Genomic DNA, 17066 nt, shown 5'->3' with positions numbered 1-17066 from the left:
GTTAAATTTGACTTTAAATTCCTTACTTCAAAATTGTAACGGATTTATTATATCTATATGATTAGTTATATAATGACACATTATTGTACATCAATATGAGCAGCTGACGCTCTTGTAAACAGATTTTATTTGAATTTATAAAATTACTAATTCTTCCACCAAACCAAATAGATTTAAATTCCAGCAACAATGCGATAATAAAACACTACTACGCAGGCAAAGACTCAAGAGACAACTTTCCATTTGTTCCAAAAAAACATTTAATTTGCTTTAGGAAAGAGGAATTAAAGTCCACACACTGTGCCATTGAGGAGTGAAGGTACAAGTCACCAATTAATAATAAATAACTGGCCATGTTAACACAAATGCTCTCTTTATACAGCACTAGAGTGAACCAAAGTGGGATTAATTATCATTAGTTTCACTTTTTCACCATTGTCATGATATGTGAACATGTCATGGAAAACTGGATTAATTTCTTTATTGTGAGTTTTCTTGTTCCCTTTAATTCTTTCTATGAGAGGGTAAAAAGTGCTGAACGGGAGAAACCCGGAACATTGCAAAGAGACGTGTAGGCACTGCAAGTGAAGTCACAAACTCCCCAAAGTGTGCTGTCTTGCCATTAACACCAGCGAGTGTGCAATTAGTGGACGCCCACTTTGACCATAAAAAACAAACAACCTTGCAAAAAAAAAAAAAAAAAAACTTAGCAATTTCCACAATCCATCTTCCTTGTGAGGTGGTTATTAAAAAGAAGTGTAAGGCCGCATTATTCGAAGAGATTGTGAGCCGTCACTAAGGCACCTGTTTGTGCTGCTGTATTCAGCTAAATTTGGCACAGTTTGAGAAGGGGGGGAACTGTTGGATTGCAATAGCGGGAATTTTCTGTCAAATTACCTGAAACGCTGCGATAAAACAGCAAACGGAACATTTCCGGGAAAAGATTCATCATTTGAAATCTACCCAAATGTCTGCAGTTAATACCACAAACTTAACACCTTCGGGGAGAATCAGGTCGTTCATAAACTTCGATCTGGCACGTGAAACCATCCCAAAGTGTTTGCGGTTAAAGCAGCAAAGTGTGAAGTCCCCTAAGGAAGGAGAACATGTTAAAAAAAGAAAAACAAACAAAAAAAAAACCCTTGTTTCTTGTCCTTAAAAAATAAATGTGTCTATCTCTCTCTATATATTTATATTTACTCTTGTGAAAGTTTTGGTCCTCTAATATCAAAATGTACAAAACATTACATCTCATTGTTATTAGAAGTAGACACAAAAAAGGAAGCGGCGATTGTTTTGTCACAGAAACAATCCAGGTGGCTTTTTTTTTTTTCTTTTTTCTTTTTTTTTTTAGAAGTAGGGCACGGCAGCGAGCTTGTACCACTTGACCGTCTCCTTGCCCAGGTCAAAGTCTTTGAGGCGCAGCGTGATGCCACCCAGAAAGTAGTTCTCGCGGAGTGACTCGGCACTCAGCACGCTGAGTTGCAGCTCGCGGAGGCTCAACGTCTCCTTGCTGTAGCCGCTGTACACCAGCTGTGGAGCAAAGTCATTTCGTGATGCGTCAGCATTTTACCCAAAATAATTTTGAACCCAATCCTGCTTTTTCTGACCATTTCATTGAAGGTGGGGTTCCTAGTCTTTCTCGAGATCTTGGTCTTGTGCTTGGAGGTCTTGTGCGGATCCGGGAGCAGGTACGTCTTCACGTACGGGTTGGGATCCGTCCCTTCTTCAGACACCTTGAAATGAAACGTGAAGGCTAAGAGAAGGAACACGCTGGAGGCAACACGTCGGGTGTCGCGATCTTTTACCAGATCTCGGATGTGCATGACCATGATGAAGAGGGTGCTGTTCCTGTACGAGATGGACAGCTTGATCTCGCCTTCCACGCGGCCCGACGTTGGACTCAACGGGGGCTCTGCAACAGCGTAAGATGAAGTATCTCATAGATACAGAGTAAAGGCCGCTGATCCGCATCTTCTTACCAGGAGCTCTTTGGGTCGCATCCAAACCTTCCGTCTTGTCGTCCCGTGCCACCGGATGAAAGAAGGTGTAGATCAAGTCGCACTAGACGAGAAGGAATGTTTGATCAGATCGCAGTATGTGACAGTTTAGCCACACGCATGTGTGGATGCGTGCCTATCTATACTATACCTGTGTGACCTCAGCTGAGCTCCTCATCAAGTTGTGGATGTAGTTGATCAGCTCCAGCTTCCTCTTGGCCGCCACCTCCTTGATGTGCGTGCGGCCTAGCACCATTTTACTCGGGAAACTGGTGAGAAAAACATCACATGTTTAATAATCAAGAAGCAAATCAATATTCTATCTGCAGTTCACATTTCATCCACACGAGGGTGCTGGCTGACTTTCTACTTAGCCTTTTTTTTCTTCAAAAAGATTTAGGAATGGGCTATGATACAATTTACATGAGTTCATCAAAGTCTTTCAATGTCACAGTATATTCTCTGGTTTCCTCCACACACACAATAAAAAGTGAATAAAATGCAAAACGCCACATACCTTGGAAGCTTCCAAAGGGGGAAGAGGATAGTGAGTTTGTTGTGGAGCTCCTGAAACTCATCAAAAGTGCGAAAGACAAACTGGGGCTCGTTCTGCCCTTCCCTCAGCAGCCTCACCACATACGTCTGAGCAATTCCAGGAAGGGAGAGAAGAAAAACAAGTTGAATAATTAAACAGAAATCCAATAACTACACAGAGGAAAAAAAAAAACCCTCACATAGTGTTTCTCAGGGTTGTATCTCTTCTGGAAGGAAAAGATGGAGGCGTTGAGGATGCGGCCGTCCTGCTTTAAGGTGTATGTCTTGGGCGAGAAGGACAGGATGGGCTCGTCGTTGGCCGGCAGACCCGAGAAGCGGAGCTGGGCCAAGTTGTGGATGAAGAAGTTGAACTTGGTGGCCACGCTGCCCAGGCTGGACTCGATCAGTCTGCGGCGATGTTATGAATTTGGACATTTTCTACTTGACCTTACGCAACCGCTTTAGCAAGTGAAACACCATTTTGCACAGGTGTATGCTGCCAGTCATTATATAGGCTGAATTTACCGAGCCCGGTTGAAGATGTGACTCAAATATCAATATTGGAGGAACAATGACAAATAATTACATCGTTTCTACAAAGAATGTGAAGGTCAGAGGTCGACGTACCGGGTGAAGAAGATGGTGGCCTCTGCGTCAGTGTTTTGCGGCTGCAGCGCGTCATAAACGTACTTCAGGTCCTGAGAACCGGTCAGCTCTGGAAGTCCCGATGACGTCATCTGAGACGGGGCGAGGTCAACACAGTTCAAAATAGAGGCAAACAGATTTTTAAAAGGTCGGAAACCATAAACATACAATCAAGTGGGCAACCAGAAGGGCACCTTGACCGTTGCCATAACAACAATAATAATTACGATAAGCAACCAAGTGTTTACCAGTGATAGCAGGTTGAGGAAAAGGCTGGAGTGCTTGCGAATGAGGTTGTAAGCCTGGCAGCAGAGATCAACAAACAGCTGGAAGCGACTGGTGGGACGCTCGCCGCCGTTAATGACGTACGCCATGTCAGAGGTCAGCACAAACGGTGCTCGGTCCCTGGTGCCAGGCAAAACAAATCCAAAAGAATGCAAACTCATCAGATGGAAACCAAATGGCAACTCAACCAAAGGCGTGAGGGGCTTTCGCTGTCACCTTTTGAAGCTGCCAAACATCTGAGCGTGACCGAGGAACTTGCCAAAGTCGATGTGGAACATGTGGCCCGTGGAGCGCAGCATGATGTTGTCATTGTGCCGGTCGCAGATGCCCAGCACGTAGGTGGCCACGCAGCAGCCGGCGCAAGAATAGATGAAGTTCTCGGACGCCTGCGAGCGGGAAATCATCATTAGCGACGCCACAACCGATTTCCAAACTGAAAGCCAACCTTCCTTTTCCGTATCCCACAGTATGAAACAAAACAACTGACACGACTGCACAAGGATTTCCTGATGTACCTTCTCATACTCGTCCTCGGCGGGGTTGTACTTGCGCAGCCACTCGGCCAGAGGTTTGTCCTTAAAGGAGCCGGTGACGCCATACTCCACCTGGATCTTTCTCAGAGTGTCGGAGGACGGCACCAGCTCAACCATGCCTGGCGACGACACCGCAAATTGGACGCTTTCCAGAGGAGAATACAGATTTTCACGGAAGGGTTTGTAGGTGTTTAGGTACCTTTGTCCCTGCCCGTGGAGATGCATTTGAAGTTGACAATGCGAAGGTCCAGTCCTTCCTGCAGCCAGATGCGGTCCATGATGCGGATCATCTGCAGCGCCAACATGTCCTGCCTCAAATCTTCTCCGACCTAATGTGATCACAGTCGAATAGGTGAGGGTGGATGGAGATTGCGGGTTCAAGTACTAAATTCGGATCTATTTCCTGGTCGAGACGGAAGTGAACAATAATGCTTTGCGTTGAACATAAAAAAAAAAAAAGAAAAACTTTGTGAAAAGGCCATTGTTATACAAATGACGCTGTCGTTTCAACTTTCAGCCACTAGAGGGAGCAGTGCTCAATCAACATTACGTTGGTTCTCATGACCCCAAAGATAGCAAGAAGCAGGGATGCGATATTTGAAACACTGTTTGAGCACGTTTCTTCAGACGTGTGCGTGTCTTGTACCTTGAACATAACATTGATCTCCTCTCCTAGTGGGTCAGCATTAACCAGAGCAAGCTTGAGAGGAAGAGCGTTGGAGTTGAAGAAGGAGCAGGCCTGCCCACACAAACAAGTTGGGACTTTATTTATTTTACATTCAAACAACCCCCCCCCACACACAATAAATATTCCCTCTGCGCGTGTGTGTATTACTTTGATGTTGAGTTCCTTGGCCACCAGACTGGGGAAGAGGGGAAGTCGGCAACGACTTCTCTGGAAAAAGTTCTGAGCGGTTTCAAGACCCTCCAGAAGAGCCACCTGAACACACAAACACACACATCACCATAAGACATTGGCAACAAAGCGTTTTAAGACAAGGGCGGAGATCTGGACTGTCTCAACGACAGGTGGACAGAAAGACAAAACTGACCTGTCTCGTGGAGCCGCCGGCCTGTCTCACCCTCTCGGCCACGGCCCCGAGCAGCGTGACCAGCTGGGTTTGTTTCTCTAGCTCGGCCCGCAGTTTGGTCCCGCACAGGCACAGCAGGGCGCCGAGCACGCGCTCGTAACGCCGCCCCCACGCCGCATCCTGCACGGCGTCCTTGAGCAGCCTGTCAACGGCAAAAAAAAAAAAGATGTTCCAATATTTGCCTTCTTTTGTGTCGCTAAATTAAAGGTGCTCACCAGTAGAGGTAGTGTGCTATGTTGATGTTGCCGAGCGCCCGGGAAAGCAGCAGCATGACGAGGGCACTCTTGAGGTGACACTCGAACTTTAAAGCCTGTGATGGGGGGGGGGAGGGGGGAGAGAAATCCAAAAAGGTGAGGAGCAAAGTTGTTAAGTTGTGTCTCGACGGCCGTACCTGCACCAACTGCGGTAGGTAGTCCGCCAGCTCGTCATCGCTACTCTTCTCAACCCAGCTGACGGCCACCCGCCTGACCTCGGTGTCAGCAAACCTGCACGCACCCACGATTTGAGGACTTGCCATCATTACAGACGAAGCATAAATGGGGAAAACGGTTCGTACTTGGAGTCGAGCAGTTCCAGCGCAATGACGGGAGGCAACGGGGGCCAGTGGTGCAGCAAAGAGTGGATGTGGGCCATGCTGGCCCAATCCCAACTGGGCGCACTGGCCAACACCTTGGGCAAGCTGCTGGGGTGATCCCGCCGGCAATGGAGTCGGTGGTCCCAGAGGAGCTGGTGGTCTGCCCGCCTTAGCCTGTCGGAGGAGGTCCACATGTCAGGACTGTATTCCAATCATCATGATGTCGCAGGGATTTTAGAGCTGACTACTCCATCGTCCGTGGTCTAACGAATGACTTTGTCATATTACATTCAAGGATATTTGATGATGCCATGATAGTTGAAATATTTTGCATTATAATAAATCCAACTTTGTTATTGAGTTGACCCTACTGGTCGACAGCTGACCTCGAATATTTTCCGCTCTCCAAGGATCAGTCGAGCACCGAAACACAAAGGGGGCAAACACAAAAGCCTTGTGCCCACACGGGCCGGCGACACAAATGGCAAAGAAGCGGTTGCGGGCGGCGAGCGAGCGAGCGAGCGAGGGCTCGATAAGAAAGCGCTCTGTGTTGGAGTGCCCGTTGTGATTTTGGGCAGAGGGAGAGGATATTAGGCTGGATCAGTGACAACACATACAAATAAAAAATAAATCAGCCATTTATGCGTGACTGTAAACATCCCAGATTTTTTCATTAAATACATACTTTTGTCACAAGTATGGAGGCTGTTCCTTTTTCTTTTTGTTATTTTAAAATACTTTTTCATTTCCTTTACCCAAAATTGGAGGCTCGGCTGCAGATCTTCTCCAGTTTGCGTCGGAGGTCGCGATCAAGCTCCTCTTTTGGGCTTGGCTCTGAACTGGCAGGTTCCAGAGGTCCCACATACAAAACATCCAGCGCAGAGTTGGGGAAATCCACCTGTCGGTGACATTTAAATTACTCGCACGTCAGACTCGTGGATAATCTTATGTTTGTCGAGCAACCTCCAAAATCAAAAAATGTCCTGACCTGCAGCACAATTCTCTCCGCAGACATCCTTTTGCGGCCGCCTGCAGAACCAGCGACGGGTCCCTGTAATGACGCCCACAAACACAACAGCCGGGTGCCCCTGGCGAGAACCCTGAGAAGCAGAGCCGGTTTTGAATCATCTGCGATTGAGGACTTGAATTGCCACCAGATTCCTTCTTTTCCTACCGTCTGAAGTCAAATAGCGGCATGGAAACTTTGCCCAGCATCTCCGGGGCCTTCCTCTGTTTGTTGGAGTCCGGGGAGCCTCCGGCAGTCTGGTTGAGGACACCGTATAGGGTCAAGCCCAAGATGGACTCCAGCGGAAGCACCGCCACGGCGATGGGGAAATGAATTCTTCACCCCCCCCCCCAAAAAAAAATTGGAAGACGATTTAGTCATTGTTATGACGAGAAATGTGAAAAGAAATGCACGCGATTGGTCACGTACATCTCGTCCCATTTGATGTGGTAGAAGTAGCTCTTGTACGTGCCGACTCGCTTGGACTGCACCGGCTTGAAGAGGTTCTTGCCATTGTGGGTGAGAGAACACACCAGGAAGTATTTCTCGTAACTGTGTAGCATGAACAAAAAAAACATGACATGATGCAACATTAATGGGTCGCTGTTGTTGAATCTTTAATCGGGAGACAAATGTGGCCTCGACACACCATTTTGCAGTCGGCGAAAAGACCTGCACATACACGCAAAGGTTCTTTTCGTTTCTCTTTGACATCCACGTGTGCCCACGCGCACCCGAGAATGAGGAACAAGTCTAATTTTAACAGGTGAGTGGGTGCAGCAACTTGCACACTGGTATTCTATAAATTGCACTTTCATTACTGTTAGACGCTTTTTTTCAGTTCCATTTACGAAAGGCAAATTGACCCGAGAACTACGTTACAGAAGCAGACAAGACTCTGTGCCATCTGCGTTGGCGGCTCATGACTCGCCCTGTGGCCGAAGCAGATGGATGACACGCAAGCCAAACTCAAAAGCAACGTGACCTCAACAAGAGAGCATCACTCGACAAAAATGTCTGGTAATTCGTATGTGGACGGAAAAATCAGTGACGACGTTTGCCACCGGCTTGAAATAAATCCGGGCACTGAGTTTGCAGAAGCCGGTTATTAGGAGAAAAATTGCTACGGAAGAAAAGAGTAGGATCGTAGTTTTCATGGTTAGGGTTACAAAAAAAAAAAGGACTTAACAGCGAGTAAAATACATTTGAGAGTAAATTGAGATGAGATCAGCATTTTTAGGATGTTTTTTTGTTTTGTTTGGCAGTGTGCCATGAGATTTCACGTTGAAGAAAAACTGGAATCAAGTCTATACTCTAATTTGATATGCATTGTAGTTATTCTGTAATGTCACACTTGTTTCTATGAAGTAGTTTTTTGTTTTTTTTTGCAGAAAGACACAGTTTTGTGATTAGAGATGCGCGACAAGAGTTGGGAATGGAAAATGTGTCCATGTTCGTTCCAGGCACGCACTCGTGCAGTCGGGAGATAAAGCCAGGTTGAAATTTGACACTGGAGTGGAAAAACAAGCTGTGAGGAGCAACGCTGGACTTGTTTTCTGATATGTGTTCTTTGAAAACAGAGCGAAGCGTAACATGTTTTTTTAATATCCTCCCTCATCTAAATCCATACGGCCACAATCACGTCTGTGTTTTACCTGCTGACCCAGTTGGCTGGGATGCCGTGCAGGGCAAAGAGGGTGAACTGGAGATGGTCCGTAGTTCCGGAGGCTTCTTTGCTGCTCTGCGCCTTCTCGGCCTTGTCTCCGTTGAGCGAGGGCGAGCAGAAGGAGACGGACGGCGCGCAGAAGGAGCGCAGGTAGAGTTTGGTTAAGTCGTACACGGCCTGGGTGAGCAGCGCCATGCTCTCGTCCACTGGGCTGGCGTGACCTGATGAGGAGGCAAAAATGAATTCAGCCTTCTTTTTTTGAAAACCCGATTCATTGCCAAGACAATCAACCGATGAAAATAATTGCAAATTCGAATTGATGTAAATGAAACAAATTCATGAATACGTTTTACTGATTAAGAAAAAAATAAAAATGAATGCATCAAATACGGTTCTTACCGTTTGCAGTCTGCCCAGATGATGGGGACCCCATCTAAAACAGACGACAAAATCATTTTTAAGAACCACATACACACACCAACAACTATGATGCGAGTGTGCGTGTTTTAAAGCCCACCATTGGCGAGCGCGTCCTCGGCAGATTGACGGAGTGTCGCAGCCTTTTGATAGCTTCGGCGACAGCTTGAGTCTCCACCTCGTCCAGAGCGCAGCAGAAGTTTTTCACCGTCTGCACCACCCGGTCTACAGTCTTGTACTGGGTACTCTGAATTTAGAATTGCAGATTAGCGTGTGCTGCAAAAGTGGACTCAAGAGATGGCATTAGACTTTGCAACATTACCTCATCTTGTAGGCAGATGTTAACTTGGTTGTGATAACCTGCCAGGTAGTCAATGAGACCTTGTCTAGAGGCACAGAGGCAAAGAAAAAAAAAAAAGGGAAGTGATGTCCATGTACAATATATGACATTTTTAAAAACTACATTTCCATCATTTGCGGAATTCCATCATCCCGCTCACTTACTTCGGAGCCTCCTTACCTAGTGGCGGTCTCCTTAAATGGTCGCTCCACATAGCTTAGGTGTCTCTCCAAGTTGATGGATGCGTTGTCATCATCCACCTGAGTTGGCACGGAAACAAGAAAGATTAAGCAGCTGATTGTGAGGGGCCCAAAAAAAACAAAACAGTGAACGGGTTCGCCGGATTGAAAATGAGGATAAATGGCCGGGCTGGGAAAGCGGTTAAAGAGGACATCTCAGTGGACATGGAAATGACTTACAGTGCGAGCCAAGTCCCGTCTCATGGTGGAGTGAGAGAGAAGCTGTAATGTGATCTCATTCTCCCATTTCCTGCAGTTCTGGACGTACTCATGGCTGCCCAGGCTGTGTTTACTGCGACGCGGGGACAACACAGATGCGTAAGCGCAAATGGGCGCTTATGAACACGGAGGGGAAATGGAATGACGGGCTACGAGTCAATGTCATGAAAAGAGCTCACTTCTGCAGCACTTCCTCCCGGCCGCAGACTTTGAGGAGGTAGCTGGAGAAGTCCACCTGGTCCAGGTCGTCGTGGACCCAGCAGAGGGTCTGACTGATCAAGAGATCCACCGGGGAATTCACTGCGGAGTGAAAAAAATAAAATAAATAAATAAAGGGCACCGACTGCCTCGGTGGAGGCCTCAATTTCCACTTTCATATTGGAATGCGTGAGGAAATCCAGAAGCTTTCCGGTGGGATACTTTGTGGTCCGCCATGTTTATCGAGTTCTCTTCATCACGGCGGAATATATGATACGGTGCTTGCAATAGATGACAGACATTGTGATTGGCCAACCTGCTAAAGTCCGTCCCATGTTTTAAACGAGGTCATAATCCAAATCCAATCTGTTCTCGGTTCAACGTAAATAGAGCAGCAAGTGTGTTGTTGAAGTCTCTTAATAGCATAGCTTGAAGTTTATTGACACAAAGAAGCTAATTTTGCTACGTTAGCGTCTTAAAATGGCTGTGTTAGTGTATGGACGGAAAGACAGATAAGGCTCCCCCCCCCTCCCAAAAAAAAAGAAAAGCGGTATTAAGTGAAATATACTGGAGACCACCCCGGATCCAGTAATAACAGCCCTCCACCCACCGGAGGAATGGAGGCTATTTTGTTTCAGCCTGGAATCGGAGCTCACATTGAGGGTAAGACGCGATGCGAGCCAGAAAAGTTTTCAAGATGTGCCTCTGCAGCTTGTGTGAGCTCGCAAAAAAAAAAAAAAAAACCTTTCGAAGTCATCAGAGGCAGAATGATGAGAAGTAGGCCAAAAAAAAAATACTTGACTTAACCTCAAAATAATAAAAGACGATCTGGGCAACAAATGCCTTGGGGACACGAAAAGAATTTTCCTTACCGTCACAGGTGAAGGTCACGGGCTGCTGAGAGTCGGAGATCTCGATGGACACCTTCACGGAGCAGCTGGTGCCATCTCCTCCGGTGTCCCTCTGGGCAATCACAGGACTACGGAAGTAGCCGGGGTTGGTGGACGTGTCGTCGTGAGGGAATTTGGAGCGCAGGCTACAAAAGGGGACCAAAATGAGAAAGCTTTGTTGTGTGTATGTATTTATAATGCTGCCCGGACATGGTACCTCGCAACATCCTTGCAGAAGTCCACCACCTCCAGGTTCTGAGCGTCTTCCGTTTCCAGGGCATCGTTCTTCAGTAGACCCTTTCCTCTACCCTTGTCCTGATTGTGCAAAAAAAACAAAAAACAAAGAGGAACACACCAGATGAGACATTTAATACACAATCGCATTGACGTCATCCTTCAAGATTTTAATTCCAGGAATGCTGATGGTGCATGAATCAAATGACATCTTGTTTTTCTTATTAGTCTGTTCCAAAATGGTGGAGGGCATGTTTTATTTGTTGTTAGGTGGGAATAGAAAGGCTGTGCTGGTTCTGGTTCACGCAAGAGCTCGGAAGCATTGTGGAGAAATCTGGAAACGGGTTCTCTGGAGCACGCACACACTTGTGAGATAAGCGTCTTACTGCCGGGAAATGGCAGTAACACTTTGTACGATTTCACAGGACAGGAGGAATGCACTTCCCGTGGCACAGGAAATGCTTAGCGCAACTCGGCAAAGTGCTCAGTCACGGCTTTGGGAAAGTGTGACTGACATCGGTTCTGGCCAGGGGGAGTGAGTGAGGAGGAGGAGAAGAAGCAAAGGGAGAGAGAAAAATGCTTGGAATGTGGACGTAATCGTCGTTTCCTCCCATCGGAATCGTCTCGGGTGTTTGAACACACCAAAGCGCTTGTCGGGCGGCAAGTGTGTCACAATAACATTGACGGGACTTCCTGAAATACTTGAACATCAGGTCATCCGGTTCGTGGTGACTCCCGTAAGACTTTTGAAATAGAATATCATGCGACTCAGCCGCCGTTTCTTTTGTTCTTGTATTTGATGGCGGATAATCAATGTGGATGAGGAGATTGTGTGGAAAAGGTGGAAAAATACAATGAAGGTCAAAGGTCATTCACAAATATTCTTAGCGTATTCCACCGATGCAGACTAAATTTGACCTTCTCGTGGCGACGCATTTGCCGAGCTGGCAATATTTATATAAATTGTCCTGCGCTTTTATCACGAGCGGCGCATAATAAGCAAAAAACAAAAAAAAACAACAGGCTGAATCAAACAAACAAACAAGAGTGCGGTGAGACAGGCTGCCCTTTGTTGGGGCCGCTCATGTGATTCTAAAAAGCCTTTTCTGCCCTTTCATCGCTGTGATGCCGGCCGGCCGGGTCAGCGCGAAGACGGCCGAGCGACCGTGAGAAAGGCTCGTGTTCACACCGCCAGTTGGAATGTGACAAATTGCGCAAGCTGTCATGGGCAGAAGGTGGAACTGCTGTGTGTGACAAACACACGTTTGACACAAAGTGGCACATTGAGACCATCAGGGGAAAAAAAAGTGGCCACAGAAAATCTCATTTTTAACAGCCGCTATCTCAAAACAAACCAAATTGTGATGGCAAGACCTTACACAAGCACAGGCTCAGTGACTATTTTGACCTTTCTTTGACCTTTCGTAGTTGACCGCTATCATTTTGCGTGTTGCCGCCGATCACGTCAAATCGATCGCGTCTCTAACAGATCGATTAACGACGGCGGAGAAGGCGATAAATTGCGAGCGGTCGGCGGAGCGCGTCTGCCTTGTGTTTACAAACATGCTAATTAGATGTGGCTAAGTGCTGTTGTAAGCTCACCACGCATCGGCTTCCTCTTTTGAACGGGAAGTGAACGTGTGGTAAGGATTTGGAGTCTAATCTTCAAAGGACACGCGTATGGGGGAAGAAAAAATAAAAAAATTAAAACATGTTCCGCTTCATGTGTGAGGAAATTCTTTTTTTGGCCAGTAAAGCAAATGAAAGGTTTCCATCAGGAGATTCGGCTCCTACTGTTGTTCCCATCTCCCCCAAAGTGACAGCCAAGCATCCACTGTGCTAAGTGCACTGCAATTAGAGCATGAAATAAAAAAAAAAAAAAAGATCAAAAAGCGCTGAGGTGGTCTGCAAGTCGAGGAGTTCGCGTGGTTCATTGTACCTCTGTCTCGACGGCAACAACCTGCGCCGAATTGAAGATTAAATTGCCCGAGCAGATAAAGATCAACAAGAAGGCAAGGCAAGCGGGAACACGCTTGATCGGTCTGCCATGGCAAAACGCTTCAGTGTGTTTGGGGTATGTCCTAAAATTTTGCTGACACATCAGAAGGGGTAGGGGGGGGGGGGGTGAACCATTATCGCACTTGGACTAACTCCGAAGGGAGCGGCGTTGTTTGGACCGATGCACACTTAGGGTAAGAGCAGGAGCCATTTTAAGAGCTTTAAAAAAAAAAAAAAAAAAAAAAAGGCTCGCATGTAGTGGAACTAAACTTAAATTAGGCGAACACCTTGGAGAGTTATGCTAACACCGACACGGAGTCAGACGGCTTTTAAAGTGCAAACCAATATTTTGGAGTAACTGCACAAAACTAATGCAAGATTGAAATGTGTGCTACTTTAAGACTGCAAAGTATCAAAGAGCAGACATGGAGGAGTTGATAGTCGAGGACATTCCGCACGCCGGTCGCCATGGTGACCCTCTTACGTATTGCCATGAAAGGACGAACACAAAGTGAGATGCAAGCGAGATGCTTGTTGACACTCGTTTGGATTTGAACTGGAGCTATTTGATGAGACAATCCCGTTTCTTGATTTTACATTCGTGTGGATAAGAGTATCTTGGGGGGGGGGGGGGTAGGTTTTGTAAAAACAAGTCAAAATTGCCACCAAACAACATATGGTCATTTAAAAAAAACAAAAAAACAAATACCCTCCAGAGCTTACCCCCAGCGATGTCCTGAGGAGATGTTCTAAATATTCCTCACTTGTGTTTCAAACCACAGATGGACAACAAAGTCCGCTTCGTCGGAAAATGAAGCAGAAGTGATTGACTCGATGTAGGTGTCGTGCACCTACCTGACAGTTTGCTTTGTGCTGTGAGGAATTTCCCGGGATGTTGAGCGAGTGGCTCCTCGTGACGGCGGCCCCGGTCGACGCCCTCCTCTGTTGCGACCGGGCCGACCCGGACGCTTCCCCCTTATTACTTTTTTCTTCAGTCTCCAGAACGGCGTCCCAGGGATCTCCGGCGGGAAGGCCCAGCGTCTCATCGTGTCGGTCGGCCGGCGGCGTGCCCGCTTCCTCGTTGTCGGGTTTGCGCTTGGTCAGCGGGTCCAGGTCCAGCCAGTCGAAGCGGCCGATGCCGGTGGATTCCCCGGCCGCCGGTTGCTGGGGCGCCGGGTTGGGTGCCAGGGAGGCGGGGCGCGCCGGAGCCAAATCTAAATCAGTGCAGGTCGACTTGCCGTTTTTCAAGTATTCCGAGGTGCTGGCAATCTTGTCAAAGAGCTTTGCCATCTCAGGGTCCACAGCAGGCGGCGGGGGGAACACCATGGCGCCGGCGGCGGCGCTGGCGGCAGGCTGGATGGGAGCGAAGGCCAAGAAAGAAGTCTGCTGGGCAGGCAGCGGCATGAAGGGCGACATGGCTGGAGAGAAGCCGTTCTGAAACGGCTTGGGGAACGAGGCGGAAGGGAACAAGGGTGCCGGCTGATGGGTGGGCGTGGACACGGCCGAACTCGACGGCGTGGGCAGGATGGGCGTCCATTGGGAAACTTGGAAAGGGGAGGAGCTACCCGTATTGCCGCCGGGATAAGAAGCGCTGAGGTTAAAGCCCAGCAGCGACGACGGGCGGGTTACTTTACTGTTGGCCCCAAAATCTTCATCTAGCAGGAGCTTCTCCAGCTCCTTGTTGGTCAGCTTGTCCACGTCGATGTCCCTGAACTTGTTGGCCCCCGGCTGCTTCTTGGTCTCGGGGAACACGATGAGGTCCTTTTCTGGTCTCTTGGCGGCGGGCAAACGTTGAGAAGAAGCGGAAGGGACGCTCGCAGACTTGGGCTTGTTTAACTTGGGAGAGGACTTCCCGGTGGGAGCAGAGGAGAACGTGTGCCTCTTGTCCCTCTGAAGCTTCGCTAAAGCCTCCTCTTCCATGCGAAGGGCTTCCTCTTTACCCACAAGCCCCTTAGGCTGGGGGACATCCATCTTAAAGCCATTACCTCTCGATATCTGGGCCATGGCGTTAACTGGGAGGTGCCATGAGCTTGATGCCTTTTTACATCGGGACTGCAAAGCTGAGCCTCATACACCTACGATGAAAGGACACAGGAGCTTAATACGTGTCAAACAACTTCCTGGCCACCACCTTTAGCAAGAAAGCACACTCCTCAAAGCTGCCATTTATCTCGCCACGGGGTCGAGCGAGTTCCTCCTCTCGCCAGGCACTCCGAAATCCCCCCCCCCCTCACTATTGTGGTGGAGGAGGCTGGCGAGGGCCACAGCTCGCCTCACACCATTATGCGCCTCAAGAATTTGGCATACTAAGCAACCTGAGGGCTGGCTCCCTCTCCCTCGCTCTTGCCCTCGCTCTCTCAGCAACAAGATTGTGTTATCAGCTGTGCTAACACCGGCGGGGAGTCGAAACAAAGCTGAGATAGTCCCGACTCATCATATTTTGGCTTCAAAAGTCATGTGATGTCAGGCAATTTATTGTCACATCGGCCCAAAAATGTCAGGAAAAAATGAGCATCTAAAATAATAAAAAAAATGATTCATTCTGGGCGTTTTACTTTTTCCTTATTTCTACAAGTGTCCATAAGAATTCCAGAAGTTACACTTGAAGCGAGCCGACTCAGTATTAATACAGGTGTTGTCATTTGTTAGCAAAGTTAAGCTAGGCTGCAAACTACCAAGTAGCTTCTAAAAAAAAAAAAAAAAAAAAAAAAAAAAAAAAAAAGAAGTGGGGGTGGAAGGGGCGGCGTTGTGGCGCTTTAAGACATTAAAACAACATTGGAGCTGTCGGCCGCTGCGCTGTTTAAGTATTCAGGAGGCAGCCGAGAATGCTCGCTAGGGTGGAAACAAATGGAGAATGCGTGCAGAGGGCAACAAAAAATAAAAACACTTGGGAAGTTACTTTGCTCATTTACTTCCTCCATAAAGTGACAAAACAACATACGTGTCGTCGCTGCTGCTGCTGCTGTTTTCCAATCAGAGCTCAAAAGTGCCAATGTTAGCACTTTGATGGATCAAAGTGCAAGGAGAAAATCTTGAAATTGAAAATATGTAACCGAGGCATAGACACAAAACAGGAAGGTAAACTTCTCAGGATGATGTACAGAAAAGTTTGGATTGCTATCAGCTTATCATCTAGTGCCCAAATAAAGACATAGTTGTCCACAAAAGTTGCCCACCGAGTCTTCCATTTTGATTTTTTTTTTTTACTGTTCTTGTTCCCCTTTAAGATTCTTAGCACAATATTATCATCAAATGGAGCAAATAAAAGTTTACATTAAATACCGACTTTATAATAAAATTTTAAAAAAGCAATTAAATCAGCGCTGAATACATCTAATGATGTTTATATATTATACTATTGACACTAATTGATAAAGCTGTACAAACAACAATAACGTTAGATAAACAACCTGCACTCACCTGATTTACTCCAGTACGAATTCTTGACACGGGGCATTTAACTGAATGCTAAAACATAACAAGTTAAATTAACTTCTGTTTTTTTAAGAATATCGGTTAGTTAGGTTTTTTTTTTTTTATTGTCTACACTCGTTTTCGAACTTCCAAGTTGAGTTGGCTGTTAAGTTAGCGGCTAACAAAATAAAAGAGCGACATCCACGTTGAATTTCAACGCACGCTCGGTTCGCTTTTCTTAACAATGACGCTTGTAAGACGACGGTAGAGTTGTTGTGAGTTTAATTTCAGGATTATTAAAAGTACCGACGACTCGAGCGCCTCTGTCCCACAACAAGGAAGAAAAGCTTTTTTTTTTTTTTTTTGTGTTAGACGGGAAGCGGCCAACCCGAGGAGGAGCCGTGGATTCAACGCCAAAGTTTGCTCTTAATCATTTTAGTGAGAGAGGGAATGTATCACTTTCTTACCTTTTATCGGTGCGCTGTTCGGAGCCATTTTTTGTCCCGCAGCTGCATTTTTTTCCATCCACTTTGCACAGCGGAGACGTCAGTTCCTGTGGAGGTTGGACGACCAGATTTTTTGGAAGGGGAGGGAGATAGTGGCGTGTGGAAAGTCCACCGACCGAGCGATGGAAGAGCGGGTAGCAGCGCCCTCTTGTGGATAACTGAGTTTGACTGAGTTTACTTCCGCATTTATGCCCCAGAGTGTGACCATAAAAAAATCAAAACACTAGGGTAGGAATAACATAAGTTTAGTTATTTCAATCGGGTATTTTTTAAACAT

General features: G+C 46.9%; 1 protein-coding gene across 1 annotated transcript; it reads right to left on the bottom strand.

Annotated features, from left to right (window-relative positions):
* Nucleotides 1-236: 236 nt before the first annotated feature.
* Nucleotides 237-16893, bottom strand: pik3c2a (phosphatidylinositol-4-phosphate 3-kinase, catalytic subunit type 2 alpha). The gene is made up of 33 exons (XM_085914193.1): nucleotides 16751-16893; nucleotides 13725-14944; nucleotides 10855-10952; nucleotides 10620-10783; nucleotides 9729-9849; nucleotides 9511-9622; nucleotides 9272-9351; nucleotides 9074-9137; nucleotides 8852-8998; nucleotides 8734-8767; nucleotides 8324-8555; nucleotides 7098-7220; nucleotides 6837-7004; nucleotides 6651-6762; nucleotides 6418-6560; nucleotides 5645-5836; nucleotides 5480-5573; nucleotides 5304-5398; nucleotides 5050-5230; nucleotides 4833-4937; nucleotides 4644-4736; nucleotides 4197-4326; nucleotides 3980-4116; nucleotides 3681-3850; nucleotides 3428-3584; nucleotides 3162-3271; nucleotides 2735-2942; nucleotides 2518-2642; nucleotides 2152-2269; nucleotides 1983-2064; nucleotides 1809-1915; nucleotides 1611-1736; nucleotides 237-1533 (listed from the first exon to the last, which is right to left on the bottom strand). The coding sequence occupies exons 2-33, from the start codon at nucleotides 14871-14873 to the stop codon at nucleotides 1351-1353; spliced, it is 5160 nt and encodes a 1719-aa protein (XP_085770319.1). The 5' UTR covers nucleotides 14874-14944; nucleotides 16751-16893; the 3' UTR covers nucleotides 237-1350.
* Nucleotides 16894-17066: the final 173 nt, after the last annotated feature.

This window comes from Syngnathus leptorhynchus, chromosome 6 (assembly GCF_054491065.1).
Source record: "Syngnathus leptorhynchus isolate UIUO chromosome 6, UIUO_Slep, whole genome shotgun sequence".
Classification (NCBI taxonomy): domain Eukaryota; kingdom Metazoa; phylum Chordata; class Actinopteri; order Syngnathiformes; family Syngnathidae; genus Syngnathus; species Syngnathus leptorhynchus.
Note: the sequence above shows the minus strand (reverse complement) of the source record. Positions and strands in the feature narration are given on the sequence as shown.